Below are 17,751 nucleotides of genomic sequence, written 5' to 3'. Positions count from 1 at the left end.
GTTAAACATGTGGACTTTGTTAAAGACAGTGCCTTTCTCATCGGTGGCGTGTGAGACTGACTGAGAAAGGCCAGGTTCAGGCCTCCCCAGGGTGCATAGGAAGGGAGTGGAGCGTCAGGCCCCCTAGATCATGATCCTAGCCCCAACGCTGGTCCTGCTTTGCAGTGAACCTGCGCTTCCGAGCTGCCATCATTGGAGCCCTGGCGTCATCTGGTAGCTCGGGTGGCAACAGAAGGTTTTAATGCCTTCCATTTGGACAGTGCCCAGCCTCTCCCTCCCCCATTCCTCTGCCTTTCAAATAAAGAAATCTTTTAAAAAAAGAGAGAGAGAAAGGGATACTGAGCCTGGAGAATGGAACGCAAATGAAAGACACCCAAACTGCAGCCACAGCTTTCCCCTGGAGGCGCCACAGCTGCCAACAGGTGTCCTTCCCAAGCATTTAACCAAGAACCTCTGTTTGGGTTTATTTCCCCAGACGACAGGAACTTCTTGCGGCTGCAGAGTGACGGCGGACGAGAGGGCCAGTACGCCAGACTCATCAGCCCTCCTGTCCACCTGCCCCGGAGTCCCGTGTGCATGGAGTTCCAGTACCAAGCCACGGGCGGCCGCGGGGTGGCGCTGCAGGTGGTGCGGGAAGCCAGCCAGGAGAGCAAGCTCCTGTGGGTCATCCGTGAGGACCAGGGCGGCGAGTGGAAGCAGGGGCGCATCATCCTGCCCAGCTACGACATGGAGTACCAGGTGGGGAGGCAAAGGCAGTGGGGGGCGTAGATCCCAGGGAGCCCTGGTGATCAGCGTTTCAATATTTCAAAGGGCTGTGCCCATTCATCATTAGGGGACGTGGTTAAGCACCACTGTTTTCATTGTGTTTCTCACGTTGCCATGGCAACTAAATGACACTCTTATTTGTTATTCAGAATGTGCCTATCTCTACACCCAGACTTGGTTCTTTGTTCCTCCTATTGCCTTTTATATTGCTGAAATCTTCTCCAACAAATGTTTCTTTGCTCCATTTTATTTTAGATTGCTATCAGGTAGACTGACAAAGGCACACGGAAGCCAGGGAAATAAACACAAACAAACCCCGTACACACAAGGGACAGGGCCTGCTGGGCCCCAAGGAGCCCAGGAGGGCCTGCAGGTGACCTGCCAGACCTGACCTGGGGAGCAGGTCCCAGGAAGCCGCTGGTCTGCAGCCAGCAGATCTGCCAGAGCCCTAGATGAGTATTTTCTCTCTCATCAGCCCCAGGACTCGAGTTCTGTTATTTCTGTGCCACAAGCAAGAGACTGAGGCACAGATGGGCAGGCACAGCTGTGGCTGCAACTTGGGTAGAGGTGGCTGTGCACCAGCCAGAGCAGTCACCTGCTCCTCCCCAGACGGGAGCAGCAACAGATGGGTGATGCTGCGGCCAACTGCTCATTCAACTTGCCAGAGGACATGTGGGAGTTTGCAGAGAGAACCTGGGGATGGCGAGAATGAGGGATGAGTGCAGACCCCAGAGCAGGGAGGCGCTTCTGTGTGCAGCCTGCAGTCGCTCTCTTTAGCAGTGTAAGGCATCCTGAGACCCTGTGACCCAGGCCCAAGTTCCCCCATTGTAGTGTAAGTTCCCACACTGTTTGCATGTTTGTCTCACCCACTAGACAATGAGCTGTCCTGAGCAGAAGTCTTAGTAGGTTTCATTGCTATCCTTGTGCCTAGCACATAGTAGGTGCTTAGTAAACTGTTGGTGAAAGAACAAATCCTTCCTCTCCAGGTTGTAACGAGGGAGTCCCGAGGCAGCGTGGGATAACCAAGCCGTGTTACCCGCACGGCAAGTCAAGCTTGCTCTCTGTTTCTCACAGCTCCCCCACCTGCTCCGGTCCTCTGCGTTTTCAAGTACCTGGTTTGGGCATTTGAAAGATTGATGAGAAAGGAACCTCAAAAATAGCTAGAGAAATTTCAGCCCCCCCTTTAAACAAGCCCGATTGTGATCCTTTTAATCAATACATTGTAGTTACTGGACAGCAGTATCCATCACCTTGTTATATTTCCTTATCCCCTCAAATATGCATTTGATTTCAACCAACTCTTGTTAAATTAAGATTTCAAGAGCTGTAGCCATGTGGCCAACAGATGTGTACCAGGTGCAATAATACACCCACATGCGCGCGCGAACACATACCTACACCCTGTGCTGCACTGAACAGAAAACTAGACATCTTTGCACCGTTTGCAGCAGGAAGCGCCGTTAACCACAACTCTTATTCTCTTTTTCCTTCTAGATTGTATTTGAGGGAGTGATAGGGAAAGGACGTTCAGGAGAGATCGCCATTGACGACATCCGGATAAGCACTGATGTCCCACTGGAGAACTGCATGGGTACGAGAATCTCTGTCTCTTTGTGACTCCTTCAAGTAAGACGCCAAGGGCTGGGCTGTTTGCAAGGAGGCAGCACGCCATCTTCAAATGCGCTTGTTCCCCAGTGGGTAGGCAGGGAGCAGTGGGCATCAGGGTATCTCAGTCTGCGTTCCTGGTAGGGGGGCTGGGAGGTGAGGTAAGGGCTCATATCCCTGATCCCAATCAGAAATAGAAGTGTTCCAAGTATACGGAGAGTCGGGGTGCCACGCCCCCTGCACCAGACAAAGAAAACGTTAAGCAAAGTGCAGCCAGGAGGCAGAATTATGGGCTGGGAAGATCTGCTGGAGGTGATGGAGGCCCTCACTCGTGAGCAACAATAGTGTCTGTGTTATATAAGAGCAATAGCCCAATTACCTGAGTAGTTCATTGCCACGAATGAACTGCAGAGCAGATTATGGCCTAGGAGCCAAGATGTTAGATTTTGCCATAAGAGTCATAAGATGGTGCGTTGTGTGCCAGGAGACCAGTGTAGGAAGGACCGTAGTGACCACCTGGGTTGGAAGTGCCAGGCAGACAACCTTCCTCCTGAGATGCACATATTTTATTTGGAGGGGTCACCCCAAGGGCACCGTGACCATTACCCTTCAAAGCCACGGACACTCCCAGAGCAAGAGGGAAATACTAAGACGTAATGAGACCCTGCTTTGGGGGTGGGGAGGACCAGAGTGGCTGTAATAAGTCACCAAGTGCGCTTTTTTTTGGCATATGATCGTGTGTGTGTGTGTGTGTGTGTTGCCTGATGATGTCAGAAGCAACAGGGACCACCCCATTCCCCTCGGGCAGCTCTCTGGCCCTGGGCATCTAACAGTAATCCTGGCTCTGAGAAAGTAATCAGTGGTAAGTGACTGATTACAATGCTTTGGGGACCCATTACTCTATGAAAGACTTTTTGTTCCAAAGCAACTTTGAGAATCTCTTTCCACTCCCCCAAACCCCCTGATGATTATGTGTTAGACACAGCCCAGGACACGAGGAGAAAATGAGGCACTTTCTATAATGTATTACAAACACCCTTTGGCATCATATTCATACAATTGTTTCTTCTTTTTATCTAAGTCAGGTTTTTGTTTTGTTTTGTTTTTCAGAACCCATCTCTGCTTTTGCAGGTGAGAATTTTAAAGGTAAAAAAAAATTTTTTTTTGCATGCCTTTTCCTTTCCCTATGTGATCTGAATTTGGTGGGGGAATAAACCTCCCAGTTTGACAAATCTCAGCAGCAAAATTAGATGCCACACCTTCCCACCGCTAGATGGCACCAACAACACCTGCAGATGCAAGAAAGGGGGATGGAGAGCTGCACTGTCTCTTGTTTAATTAAAGTTTAGAAACCTATAATAGAGACAAATAGGTTACAGATAAACCTTTGAGCCTTGCATTGTCCAACGGGGAGCAATGAGGCTGAAAATGCAGGAGTGAGGAGAAAGGAGAGGCTGTGGGAAGACGGAACCAAAAGAAGAAATCAGTAGTAAATTAAAAGTGAAATGAGGTGGCAATGATTTGTTTTAGCCTGAAGATGGTTTCTTTCCAGTTCTAGGGTACCAAGGCAGCGGTCTCAATGAACCTTCAGTGAGGGGCACTGACAGGCAGGTTTGGGAGGGAAGACAGGGAAAAGACCCAAGGAGTGATCATCACAAGGAACAGTTGCCAAATGCAGGAGCTGCTCTCCAGTAAAGGGAATAGGGAGGCGCCTTCGGTGACTGGAGTTAGAGCCCTTTAAATGCAGGCTGGCAAACAGAACAGGTCTTTGCTGCCTTAGGAAGTGGACAGAGAGCAGAGCAGAGGGTGAGGAGAGGGTTTGGGGTACTTGTCTCACCCATAAAACGGCAGGGGTGGGGAGCAGCCTCCAGCCTTGGGTGATGGGAATATTCAGGGTGGTCTAAGGCAGTGCAGTTTTCCTTTTGCCCTCTTTGCAACCGGCAAGTGGGCAAAGCTGAACTTTCCACCCAGGTTTCCAATGCTAACCATTTAGGAGCCACTCCCAGCTCTTCGCTGCAGTTGGCTGAGTGTGAAAGGCTCCTCAGGACACTCGCCCTCACCTAATGGCAGGCTTTGCGGGACTGAAATTGATGCAAACCATTGTGAAGGTGCCTGCGCCCTGTTTGTACTGGTGGGACTCACCCCATAGGTGACAGCACTGCAGAGATAAGGGCGGCCATTTTTATAGCCAACGTCTAGACGTGTTATCTTCGCTTCCATTAATCTGTCCTGTTCCTGGCTAGAAAGCGATGAATTTCTGATTTGCCACCTACCGGTGCTCCCTGACTCCAAATCATCTCGCCTAATTTGCCACTTATCACCCGTAGCTCGAAGGCAGTCGAGGAGGGAGAAAGCAGCAGAACAGGAGAGAAGAAAAGGCTATGTAGGCTGTACATTCTTTCTTTCTTACCCGTCTTTGCCTCCCCAAAGCCTGAGCCCTCTCCCCATTTTAAAGTATTAAGGGCATTCATGTCCATACACGGGTGGCCTCGGGGTGTGAGATGCACGCTAATGCAAATGCAAAGTATCGGAAGGAAAGCTGAGATCCAAACTGAACCACTTGGATCGCAGTTGCATTCGGGTTCTAACCTTCGGGACCCAAGGTAACACGTGCACTGGTGGAGTGAAGCCTGATTGTGTTGTTTCACCTGACTCTCTCTGGCTTGTGGAGACTCCGAGCTCCCAGAAAGGCTGGTTAAAGACGTGCCAGCAACTGCCGCAGACGCTGTTCTCTGCACACTGTGTCGGGTTGTGACTGACAAGTACAGTGGCTAAGTGCTTTGCTTCTGTAAGAGAATAAACAAACCAGGGCCCATGGACTCCCCTTGAAGCTGTGCATACCAGGAGGCTGTACAGGCCAGTCATGTTCTGGGGTACAAAATATATAAATAAAATCTCATCAGAGCAGCAGTGCTCAGTTAGCCAAAATAAACACAGGGCTTAGCGTTGGAGGTATGAATTTCCAGTGCATTCCTGATGGCTGCTCTGGCAGCTGTGCAGAGGCAGTGAGCAGGTTGCATGGATTAGCTAGTGGCTGTTGTGCAAGATGGAGAGCATCCGTGAAAGGAGGAAACCAAGGCTTGGGGAGCAGAGACTCGGCCAAGAACTGCAGACAGAGTCGAGGGCAGGCTCGGATCACAGTTCTGATCACATTGGCACTTTCTACGAGGAGCTCTTGAGTTGGTAGGCAGATGCACCCAGGGCCAGGCTTGTGGGGATTCTTGCTTTAGGGCTGAGGCCCATTCAGTCTTAGCATGCAGCTTTGTGTCTTGACTCAAGCAAACCTTTTCGTTTCGGAGAGAAAAGGGAGCCACGTGTCCCATTTAATCTGGTGACTGGCATTCTGTTCCTCTCCTGGTCAGCACAGCCGGAGCCTTCTCTGATTCAGAACATTCAATTCACTCAAAAAAGGGAGTCAGAAATCACGTTGGGGCAAGCAAGATTTGGGAAGATGATGTTGAAACACCACTAACAATAGGCAACTACACGGCCGGCGCCACGGCTCACTAGGCTAATCCTCCGCCTTGCGGCGCCGGCACACCGGGTTCTAGTCCCGGTCGGGGCGCCGGATTCTGTCCCGGTTGCCCCTCTTCCAGGCCAGCTCTCTGCTGTGGCCAGGGAGTGCAGTGGAGGATGGCCCCAGTCCTTGGGCCCTGCACCCCATGGGAGACCAGGAGAAGTGCCTGGCTCCTGCCACTGGATCAGTGCAGTGCGCCGGCCGCAGCGGCCATTGGAGGGTGAACCAACGGCAAAGGAAGACCTTTCTCTCTGTCTCTTTCTCTCACTGTCCACTCTGCCTGTCAAAAAAAAAAAAAATAGGCAATTACACTGTTCGTGTTTTAAAAAGTTCTTTTAAAGTATATTTGTTTGAGAGAGACACACACAGAGAGAAACAGAGACTCGCCAAATGCCTACAGTGACTGAGGCTGGGCCAGGCTGAAGCCAAGAGCTAGGAGCTCAGTCCAGGTCTCCCATGTGGGGGGCAGGGACCCAAGCACTTGGGCCACCACCTGCTGCCTCCCATGGTGCACATTAGCAAGAAGCTGGAATTGAGAATGGAGCTGGGACTTGAACCCAGGCCCAGGATGTGGGCATCTCAACCAGTGGCTTAATTTCTAGGCTGAATGCTTGCCCCAGAATTTTTTTTTAAATTAAGGTTGATTTTCCTTTCCATTATAAATTAAGCATATGACAGACGGAACCCCATTCTTCAGGAAAAGTAAATGTGTGCCAGGTAAATCTTCAGGGAAATGCAATATAAGTGGCCCATGGACCTGGCTCTTTGGGCATTCTTGATCTTTCATATTTCAAGGTGTTTTTCATTTTCTGCCTCTTCCTGATTTCTTGCCATGCTACATTTCTTTGTATTCAAATCACCCATGTCTTCTGCTTTATGTATACGCTTTGGTTGTGTACCAGGGTATGAGTCAGTGAGGAAGCGAACGGCGGAGAAGAAAGGGAACTGTGTAGAGAAGAGAGAAAAAAGTTTGAATAAACTATGTTGTTGTGTGATTTTCAAAAAGACCATTTGTTGCTGTTCTGAGCCATACTTTAAACATTGTAACCTGGGTGGACATTTCTCCTTCTCTGTTTCTTCAAAGCAATGGCTATAAACATGATACTGCCATGTATTTGTCCTTAGAATCTGAGTTCTAACAAATGAAAAAATGTGTGTAAGTGGAAAGACAAAAAAAAAAAAAAATCGAACCCCAAAGTGGTGTAATTAAGGTGATGGATTATTTCCTCCTACAATACTTTGCTTTCTTTTTTTTTTTTTTTTCAATAAAAGAAAAAGAAAGAAGCCAGGAAAAATATATAAAGCCGAGTCAGAGTTCTGTGGGTGAGGACCAGGCAGCTGTTTTTAGTAGTCTGTGGTGGTCTCTGTTGGTGCTGGGGGCCGTGGGCTCTGACCACACATGGCAGGAGCAGAGGCTGCGTCTGCACCCCCACCTCTTAGAGACACCTGGAAATTCCAGGCTCGGTGCACCTGCGGCAGGTGGCCCTTAGGGCGAAGGTTTTCATATCCCTGTCTTCTGCTCATGGACGCTAAAGGGAGTACCCATATCTACACCCTCTCTGAGGACCACGACTCCCGTCCCCTGGCCTTCACTGGGTGTCCAGACAGTTCTAGGAGAGAGCAAACACCCGAAGCCAGCTCGTGGGCACAGAAGGTAGCCGGCAGCAGAGAGACCCACTAGGGGTGATGGACCTTAGCTCCAGGCCTGGAGTTTGTTCTGCTGGGTCCAGTGCCTCTGGCCAGTCTGTCCCCCATCACATCCCATCCACTCCCAGCCCTACTTTCGTGCTCTGTGGCTGGCCTCCTAGAGACTTTACCCCTCCCATAGCACAGGACCTGGGCTTGGCCACAAAACTCCCTTTCTCCTTGGATTCCTGTGTACTGGAAGCCCTCTGAGACACGCACAGGGTTAAATGGCGTTCGTGTGCGTAATCCTCTGATGAAAGGCAGAGAACTCCTTTCCCTGCCAGGTTTTCAAATAGGCAGCAGTGCTGTGTGAACCCCGTCCCTGTCCACAGCTGCTAGATGAAGGCTAGGATGTTGCTGCGCAGGGGAGGATGGTGCTCAGGTGTGAGAACCAGGACTGCATGGCTGCCGTCCCATCCCGGGGAACCCTGTACCTGTGATGGCGCTGGTACGCGCAGACTCACATGTCCCAGAGGCTGGCCACAGCCCCTCCCTGCCCGGTTACCACTGGGCCAGCCGTTGAGGGCAGCAGAAGAGGTTTGCCACTGACTGCTTCCCCCTCCAAGAACGTTAAGGAGGCAGCGTAGGGACCACTAAGAGATGGCACGTGTCCCAGAGGCCAGGCAGCCAGGGCTCTGGATTGAGAGGCATTTTAGATGGACCTGGGGTCTCGGGGGTCTGCGCAGCTGCTGCTTGCTGCAAATCTTGCCATGGCTTTTCCCCCAACACTGTTCACAGTGCAAAGGCAAGAGTCACTTCTCAGGGATGCTTCGAGCGTTCACATCCATTCTCTAAACAAACCAGAGGGCAGGACCACATTCTTCTCCTATCTTCTGTAAACTTTTCTAGGGGAGCCAACCCTTTTTGTTTTGCTTGTTTAATCTCACAAATTAAATAAACCTTTTATGTGAAAGGCCCCTTCACCAGCACTTCATTTTCAACCTGTGCAGAAAGGAATCTGCAGACAAGCCAGGCCCGCGTCCGCGCCTTTGAGCAAGCAACCTTTTTTCTTCCTGCTCTGGTGTGTTGGTGTCTTACAAATAGTTCCTTTGGAAACCTGGAGACCCCTCCACATACGGAGCTGTAGGAGGCACTTTCTTTGTTCCTGACAGAGCCACGCCAGTCCTTGGACAGGCTCAGACAGAGCAGGAGGCAGCAAGGGAGAGGCTGGCTTCCTGTTCCGCCTCTACTTGGTTAGAGCAGATGTCTGCAGACTTGTTCTGGAAAAGGCATGACAGTCAATGCTTCAGGCTTTCCAGGACATGCATACGGCTCTGTCTGCCGCTGCAGCACAAGAGCAGCCACAGGCGGTGTGCAAACAAAAGAGGGTGGCTGTGTCCCAATAAAACTTTATTAACAAGGACAGGTGGTGGTGGGGAGCAGGTAGCTTTGTGGCGTAGTAGGTAAAGCCACCACCTATGACTCCAGCATCCTATATGGGCACCAGCTCCAGTCCCTACTGCTCCACTTTCAATCCAGCTCTCTGCTAATGGCCTGGGAAAAACAATGGATGCTAGCCCAAATGCTTGGGTCCCTGCACCGATGTGGGAGACCCCGAAGAAGCTCCTGGCTCCTGGCTGGCCTGGCCCAGGCCCAGCCCTGGCCTTCGTGGCCATCTGGGGAGTGAGCCAGCAGATGGAAGACCACTCTCTCTCTCTCTATCCCCCTCTGTCTTTGTAGCTGTTTCAAATGAGTAACTCATTAAAAATAATAAATTAAAAATTTTAAAAAACAGGCAGTGCTGACCTTGGCCCACCATTCACTGTGGTTTGCGGAACCCTGGTTAGAGCACAGTTGGACTCAGACCACTGGTTTCAGCTGGGACTCTGCAACTTAGGACCAGTGTGCAAATCTCTAAGGGCTCTGGGCCATTTCTTGGGTTTCTCTGTGTGAGGCTCTGCCTGCCTTCTCAATTCTCCTACAAGTAAAACCAGGAGATCACTAAGCCTTTCAAGTCCTCAGTCTCCCATCTGAGGGTCATGAGGAGTAAACGAGGTGATTCGCACGAAGCCCATAGACCAATGGCTAACACATAGGTAATGTCCACCCACTGTAGCTATTGTTACAGCCACATTGCCCAATGGCCTATTGATATAGTAACCCTATTGGCAAATAGGAATAGAAGGGGCATACCCAGTGTGTAATTTTTTCTTTATTTCTTCTCATATGTGGCTCCTCTAAATTCATTGCTCAGAATTCAAATTCTTTGCCTTCACTTTGCTTTTCTCAGAACTTTTGCAGATGGGAGTCTGCTCAACCTTGCAAATACACTGGAATTATTGGCTATTTAAGTATCTGTTTCTCATTATCTCACACAATGAGAAAACTTTGCAGAGAACTGGGGATGGAAATTAAGGAAACATAGTTCAGGAATTGAAAGCATTTTCCAGTTGGAAATAAAAACAAAAAGGATGTGTGAGTAAGCATTAGAAGTGAGAGCAATCAAAGGGAAAGTTCAGGTCAGCACATCGCCAGCTCTGAGCAAGCTTGAAGTCTCACCTACGCTCCTTGTCCCATGTGACGGGATTCTAGCCAAGACTCTTGTTGTTGTTGTTGTTGATGATGATGAAGCAATGGCCCAGCTACCACATGTGGCTGAGGGGCTACTTACCAACCTGGACACCCCAAACCAGGAACCTTTTTGCAGTTTCACACAGAGGCACTGCACGAACTAGCAGGATCTCTAGCATTTTCTGAAAACAACTTTTCTTTGAAGTTTCAGTGGGCAATCAGTATTTTCCAGGGAGTCTCAATGTTGATCCAGAATACATTCTTTCGTCCATCTGCCCATCTATCCATCTGTGTATGATCCATTTATCTGCCCATCTGGCATTCATTGGGTAACGACTGTTGCCTGGGAAGGTGCTTTGGGTGGGGATTTAACCCCTGTTGATCGATCACCTTGCTTTTCTCCACCTGACAAGCCATAGCCACATTAGCATATAGCCCTTCAAAGCTGTGCACAGCCAGATTCCAAATCAGCACAACATATCACCCTTGGGAGCTGAGTCTCCCTACCTGGAGAATGTCCTGAGAAACTTCTGTCGCCAAGCACTTACAACTTGCTTGTTGGGGATTAGGAAAAAGGATTTCTAATCCTTTTCACAATAAAAGCATAAAATCACATGTCCTCTCATTTTTCCAAACAAATGTCCAAGGAAAATACTTCCAGAGCCAACATAATGTCCCCCCAGCGACTTTTGTCAGCAAAGTTTCCTACATGTTGATAACGTGAGGGCAGGAGGGCATGGATAGGAAAGGGCATGAGTGTCTTGTGCCTAAAAGTGGAGCTTGTTTTCCAAGGCTGAGCTGAATTCTGACCTGATGGGTCTGTTTCTCTGGTTCTGAAAACATAATCCACATGTCAGGATTCAACCTTCTTCCAGTGGCCTCTTGGACTCTTCCCCCCATGCACCCCTACCTCATCTCCATCCCAAGAAACCCCTCCAGAGTGTCGCTGAGCCCCATTCTTCGCTAGCTCCAGCACTTGAAGGCCCTGGGCCGTGCATTGAATGTTGGAAACCAGCATTCCGGCTAAAGAAAAGCCAGCCTTGGAACTGAGACTAAGTGGTGACGAGGGACCGTGGGTCGTTGCGGCTGTGTTCTGCTTGACAGACACATGCGCTCCTGCCCTTGTGGTCTGGTCTGCTGCTTTGGCTGTGGAGTTCATCCCTGCGGGTTTATCACATTCCTTTTCTCTGATGGGTGAGCCAGAGCCTCATGAGAGGGTGGCTGTGTCCATGAAGCCAACTCAAAACTGGAGGCCACCCCAAGGACACCCTTTGGGGAGAGGAAGGAGGGCTTTGAGCAACCTCAGGTCTGTCCCTGCACACTTTGTTGTCTCTCATACATTCTTGTGAGCTCACGTGGAAATCCAGTGACAGGATGGTTGCCAGGCAGCAGATCCTCTTGGTGACCTGAATAATGAATTGACACCAGTTCTCTGTGACTTGCAAGCTGGCCGTTTCTAGGAGCTGTTTTCGGTGCCTCGCTCTCTCTGTTCCCATGCATGATTTCCAGCGTGGCCACAAATGAGAGAGAGGGAAAGAGAGGCACAGGATCCTTTCTCCGCGACGTGAATGAAATTGTTGAAAGATTGAAATAGTGTGGGGACAAAGGAAACGAGGATAGGTATTCATGTGGAAGGAGATGAGGTTGTAGGATTGGGCATTTAGGGGATCCTGTCCTTCCTGGGGGTTGTGTGTATGGCTGTCAGAGGGGGTGAGCTGGGCAGCACATCCTCATCCAAGCTCTTCCCCTCCTGTAGGATTGCTGATGGCCCAAGAGCTCCTAATGGACATGAACCCTAGCAGAAGGGGGTCCCTAAATCTAGAGAAAGCAGTGATTCAGAGTTAGCAAATTAGGCAGGCTTTACAAGATTTTCCAGGAAAACAATCTCTCATTTTTACTATCACTTCTGAGAAGACATTAGAAGGGCTCACCTGTCTCTTAGCTATTCTCCAAGTCAAAGAGAGGCGTTCTGGTGAGAAGACCAACTCAGACATGGGCGTCTAGCCTCTGGTCAGTGTTTTATTCGCCAAGCATGTATTGAGTGCCTTCTGTGCGCTACTAGGCAGAAACCCAGATGAGAGCGATTTTCTCTGCTTGAGGAGCTCTGAGTCTCAAGGGAGAGGCATGAAGCGATCAGTGAGCCCGGTCTGCATTTTGAGCAGAAGCACGCCTGCTGTGTAGGACAAGGCTGTGCAGCGGCAGCAGCACCTCCCCCACGCGGCTCCTGTCCCAGGGTACCCCATGATTGGAGAGGACACATCTTCTGGCCACCACCGCTTGATGCAAGCAGCCAGGGAGGCATTTTTCATAGGTTAAGCATGCATTATCTTTCAGAAGTCAAGATCATGCCTGGTTTTGGCAAGCTCACCAGCACCCTGTCCCTCTCCGGGGCCAGATTCTCATCTGATGTAAATCTTTGCAAGAATCAAGTTGTAGCCCTGTTTTGCATCAAGTGGGACTCTAGCCAGTCTTTCCCCAGAGTTACCCTCAGCTTAAATCTACTACATCATCTCCATGGCAACCAGAGGCCGGCCAGCGAACGCCGTGGTTGCCTTCTAAATCCTCGGCTGGCTTCTCCTCCCTGCTCTGTCTTTTCCATGATTGAGAATCATCTCCCTGCCGTCGCCCCCACTCACTCGTGCTCTCACATAGCTTCTTCTCTCCGTCTCGTGCCCACGTTTTCTGCTACAACTTCCCTCCCAATCTGCTTTTAAGACCCTCCATCCAATTAAAAGCGTGAAAATGCGTTAGTCATTGCTTGACATCGGTAATTGACCTGTTTAGACAAGACCAGGCTGATTTCAATGGGCACAGAAGCCTTGGCAAAGCAGAGTGGAATTTACCTTCAAGTCTAGCCAGCCTAATTAATACATTGTTTGAGAATGCTGGCCAGCCACACCAAATATGGCATTTCCACCCGCTTGGATGATCTGCCTTGCTGAATCCCAGAAGTCATTGCAGCATCTGTGCATCTGTGTGAGTGTGAGTGTGTATGCGTGGGTGTGTGTATTTCAATGCTTGACAGTAGTATAGACTCATGTGGTAAAACAGGAAAAGGGGGAGGGGCTTTGTCATCGTGCAGGTCTTGGGAGAACCTCAGACTTAGCACTTATCACCTGAGTGATCACTGGCCATTTAACCTCTCTGCACCGGCTTCCTCATCTGTGAAATGGGAGTGTTAGTACCTACCTCCTCAGGGGATGAGTATGAAATAAACTCAGTCGTTTACCAGTGTTTGGCACATCCCAAGGACTTAGCGCCCCATCCCCTTCCCTGTACTCCCCGAAGCATGTGTGTGGTTTTCTTTCCTTTTTTTTCTTTATTTGTTTATTTTTAATTGATTTTTTTTATTAGTCTGCATGCTCTCCGCCTAGCAACGCTCTTCTGTGTCTCTCCACCAGGGGGCACCCTCCCGCCAGGGACCGAGCCCACAGTGGACACGGTGCCCGTGCAGCCCATCCCTGCCTACTGGTATTACGTAATGGCCGCCGGGGGCGCCGTGCTGGTGCTGGTCTCCGTCGCGCTGGCCCTGGTGCTCCACTACCACCGGTTCCGCTATGCGGCCAAGAAGACCGATCACTCCATCACCTACAAATCCTCCCAGTACACCAACGGGGCCCCGGTGGCGGTGGAGCCCACCCTAACCATTAAGCTAGAGCAAGACCGCGGCTCGCACTGCTGAGGCCCGAAGCAAGATCCGCGCCCAAAACAAACGAGAAAGACTGCAAACACGTTGCCTCGATTTTGCACTTTTCTCTCCTCGCCCAGTCTCCGTGTAAACTCCCAGACATCTCCCTCCCGGGCCCCCTGCCGCGCCCCCACACCCATTCTCCTTGGGGTCATTTTGTTTTCTGTGTGTCCGTCTGTCTGTCCTTTTTTGCCATTGTTGATACTGAACCTGCAGACCCCACCTCTAATGCTGCATCTTGGAAAACGGGAAGAGATCCGCCCCAGCCCTTCACAGCTCCCGGCTCAGCGGGTTCCCTTCCCGAGGGGACTGGCCCTTGTGTGTCTTCCCCCTTGCCTTACCCGCACCTCCTCTCGGGGCTCGGGGGGACCTGGCTGTGTGTACATAGCATACACGTGTGTGTGAGTGATGGCTCTGCGTGGGGGTGTCTGAGCGAGAGACTGGCCCCGTGCTGGGGGCGTCCGTGGGTGTGTTCACTCTTGTGTTCCTTCTCCTGGGGGACATGTCACGAGACAATAATATACTGTACACGTTTTGTTTACTTGGAGAAGAGATGGAAGCTTTTTGTTGCCTTATCTAGCTCTGGCTGGGTTTCTGTTGGCTGTCATTGTCATCTCCAGGTACCGAGAGGCCACATGGGACACATTGTGGCCCCTCTTGTCCTCGTCCCCATCCCCAGCCCACCTGACCCAAGAGGGAGGCCCCCTACCCCCACCCCTCGCACACTCGGACAAACCCCCTTCCGTGTCTCCTGCTGTCTTTGAAGTCACAAGCTACCAACCCTGGGTGTGTGTGGAGCCTCCTTCCAGCCCTGAAGCAGAGCTGTCTCCTGTTGCCTTATAAAAGAGAAGCTCATAATGAATGTGTAGCTTTTATCGCTTAAGTCCAAGCTTGGAGTAAGTCATAGAGAATCAACAAATCTGGGACTGACGTGGGAAAAACAGTAGTCTGTTTAAGCTGAGGGTAGGAGGAGGTAGGAGAGATGGAGAAGAAAGGACAGGTGGGCGGTCTCTGCAAACTCTCCTCCTCCTGGGGGTCGATGGACCCAACCCAGGGTGGGGTTGAGGCAGGAAGCTGAAAACTGTGTTTTGTGCTGATATATTGGCCATTGTAAAGCATGTGCGGACTATGGGGGGAAGGGCATCATTTGCTTTCCTTTCTTGGTGTGACTGTGTGGCTGCCTCTACAACCACTGAAGACATAAGGCTGACCACCTGACTTACTTAACTATCATGCCAGAATAGAAAGTAGTCATTTTCTTTGATGTACCCATGTGCTACCCCTTAGAGTATGCGTGGCATCCGGCAGCTACCTCCAGGGGCAGTGGGGCGGGGGGGGGGGGGGGGGAGAGGTGACCTGGCACACCCAGATGCTGCTGCCTCTTCCATCCAAGAGGCGGGGCCGTGCAGATGAACCCAGGCACTGCCCACGTGTCCTCCCTGAGCCGTGCAGGGAGGAGGCTGTTAGAAAGCAACTGCCCAGCGACGCTGCCCAAGCAGAGATGAAACAATGCAGTCAACTGCGCTGATGGCAGATGTGTGTTTTAAGATTCTCAGTGTAGTAGGGCTCAGCCTTGGAGGTGTTTATTTTTTTACCTTCCTGTAAGGAACCTATTAGAAGAGCATAAAATTCTCTCCAAAGATGGTTGCCTGGGCTGAAAGCCTCCAGGTACCTTCTGAGAACAAAACACTGATGATTTTTTTTTCTTTTTGGCTGCTTGGGAGAGAAACTTCTAGCATTGTTTCAGAATACACAGATTAGGTCCCTCCAGCGCACACACTCGACTTTCGCATCTGGTTCATTTCATCCTCCTGCAAGAGCCGCGCTCTCCCACTCCTACTCTATTTCAAAGAGCCACTCTGTCTCGACCACAGCGGCCCTGCCAAGAGAAGGAAAGATGAAAGGCTAGAGCATGTGCTACCTTGAGATTCCCAGCAGTGACCCAGCCCAGCGCAAGATGGGGAGAGAAGCAGGCCCGCAGGGCGGATGCCACATGCCAGTCACCCAGGGCTTTTTATCTCGGGTGTCCACGGCCACTCATGTGCTGGGGGCCGGGCAGCCCCTCACGGGGACTGACAGTCCTGTAGGTGCCCCCACGGGGGCTGGTGTCAGGAGATCACACCTGGAGAAGCCAGCCAGGCCAGCTGACTGGTTGAGTTCTCACACACCCTTGTGAATCCCCTTCCTTGCAAGAAGGGAATGACAACTTTGTAAACTTGCTGTACCTTTTATCTGATCGCCCCATGTGGCATCATCCTTATGTCCCAGCCACAGCTGAGACTATGTGAATCCCACAATACACATCAGCTGGGTCTGCCTGCCTCTCTCTCTCTCTCTCTCTCTCTCTCTCTCTCTCTCTCTCTTCCCTCCCTTTCTCCACCCCAGCAACTTTCATAGTATTATCCAGGTACTTTGCTAAAAGGGCACCTTTTCTATAAAACGCCATGCCTTGCAGCTTTAAAAAGCAAACTTCTGTAATTCACAGAGGGAGAGATGAGTCACTCTCTTACAGAAAAACAGGCTAGACAGGTGAATGCATGCATGCATGTGTTTAGAGTTGCTGTTCAGAAGACAAAGAGGCGATAGCAGCTGTGAATGAATGAATGAACGAAGGAGTGAATGAAGGCCTGGTTGGAGCTGGTAAAGCTTTCGCCTTAGGTTTCTTGGCCACACCTCCTGGAGGGGAAGCCCTTACCTGTGGGGTGAAAACCCCTTCCTTAATGCTGTGCTAGCAATTGCTGTCACCTGATCGCTGGCGAGGGCAGAAAAAAAGACAAAAAATTCCTAGCATTGCCATTGACAAAACAGGATGCTGAAAATAAAGTCAAATAGTCTTTTCCTTTGTCCCACGTTTTTGGGATTGAAGCCAGAACTGAATAGGAAATCCAGTAACATTTCTAAGGTTAATACCCCGTCTTTAAAAACAGCCTGCCTTCAAAATGAAACTAGCAGGCAAGCAAACACCTAAACAATAGAAAAATTACCAAAGAACAACAACAAAACAAGGAAACCTGAAGATTTTTACTTCCTATTCTTCCCCCTCTCCCTGTTACTGTGACATCCCTTGCATTGCTCCGTTGCTTGTGTGTCAAAATCACTTGTGGATGTTGGAAACTATTTGAAAATGTATTGTGTGGAATGTAATAAAATGATGATATTTTTATACAAACATCTGGGTGGTTTTTCTCCCTCGGCCTGTGAGAACAAAGTTGAAGGGCAGGCTTTGAACAAGGTGGTGCTTCCCAAGTTTGCTTGTTGCCTTCGGAGCTACGGGGCGTGTCCGTGGGAGGTAGGTGGGCTTTCTCCTTGAGGCCGCATGCCAGCTTTTCCTTCTTCTTATTTTTATTACTGCTTGTTAGGAGTTTTATCCAATTTGTGCAGCTGAGCCAACTTTTATGATTGGTGTGGGATTTTGTGAAAGTTGCTAAGTGCTAAATTGCTAAATGTGATTCCACAAAATTTCTCTTGATGGCAATTCCCGAGAGATTGGACTTGACTTTCAAGAGGCCCCAGGGGGAGTGGGACCAGCTAAGCTGTGCCATGTACTGAGCCCTACAGAGACGCATCGTTTTCTCTGGAGAAGCGGCAGCCACATCTTACCCCTCACCTTCAAATTATTACTACCTCCACAGGGACATTGATCTCCAATTTATGAGCACTTTCCCAGGGAAAAAAAAGGAACCTGTAGTATGTTCAGGGCTTAAAGATATTTTAGACTTAATTTTTGAGCAGGTAATGAAGGTAATAATATGATTATGATGAGCCTGAAACCATCAGAGTAGAATATTCTTATAAAATCTTGGAGGAGAGGGGCTTGGGAAACCTTAAGAAACCCCATCTCTCTCTCTTTTTTTTATCATTATTTTCCTTTGATCCTTCCCTTTGAGCAGTTAGTGATCTACTTACATAAAATACTTCCAGCAGAGTGATATTGGGAGTGGGGGGGGGGGTGGTGGATCTAGGAAAGAGACTCTCCCAG

At 50.0% G+C, this 17,751-nt stretch overlaps 1 protein-coding gene across 4 annotated transcripts in view; it reads left to right on the top strand.

Moving 5' to 3' along the window:
- NRP2 (neuropilin 2) overlaps nucleotides 1-17,751 on the top strand; it is a 117,386-nt gene that overhangs the window by 81,283 nt on the left and 18,352 nt on the right. The window contains exons 13-16 of one of the 4 annotated variants that reach the window (XM_008259017.4): nucleotides 476-738; nucleotides 2,260-2,356; nucleotides 3,481-3,501; nucleotides 13,486-16,941. In XM_008259017.4, the coding sequence (XP_008257239.1) occupies nucleotides 476-738; nucleotides 2,260-2,356; nucleotides 3,481-3,501; nucleotides 13,486-13,766 (662 nt within the window). In that variant the 3' untranslated portion in view covers nucleotides 13,767-16,941. Of the gene's footprint in view, nucleotides 1-475; nucleotides 739-2,259; nucleotides 2,357-3,480; nucleotides 3,517-13,485; nucleotides 16,942-17,751 lie in introns of those variants that run through there. The other 3 variants (XM_008259016.4, XM_008259015.4, XM_008259014.4) reach the window with 3 other exon arrangements.

The sequence above is a fragment of the Oryctolagus cuniculus genome, chromosome 3 (assembly GCF_964237555.1).
Source record: "Oryctolagus cuniculus chromosome 3, mOryCun1.1, whole genome shotgun sequence".
NCBI classification, from domain to species: domain Eukaryota; kingdom Metazoa; phylum Chordata; class Mammalia; order Lagomorpha; family Leporidae; genus Oryctolagus; species Oryctolagus cuniculus.
Note: the sequence above shows the minus strand (reverse complement) of the source record. Positions and strands in the feature narration are given on the sequence as shown.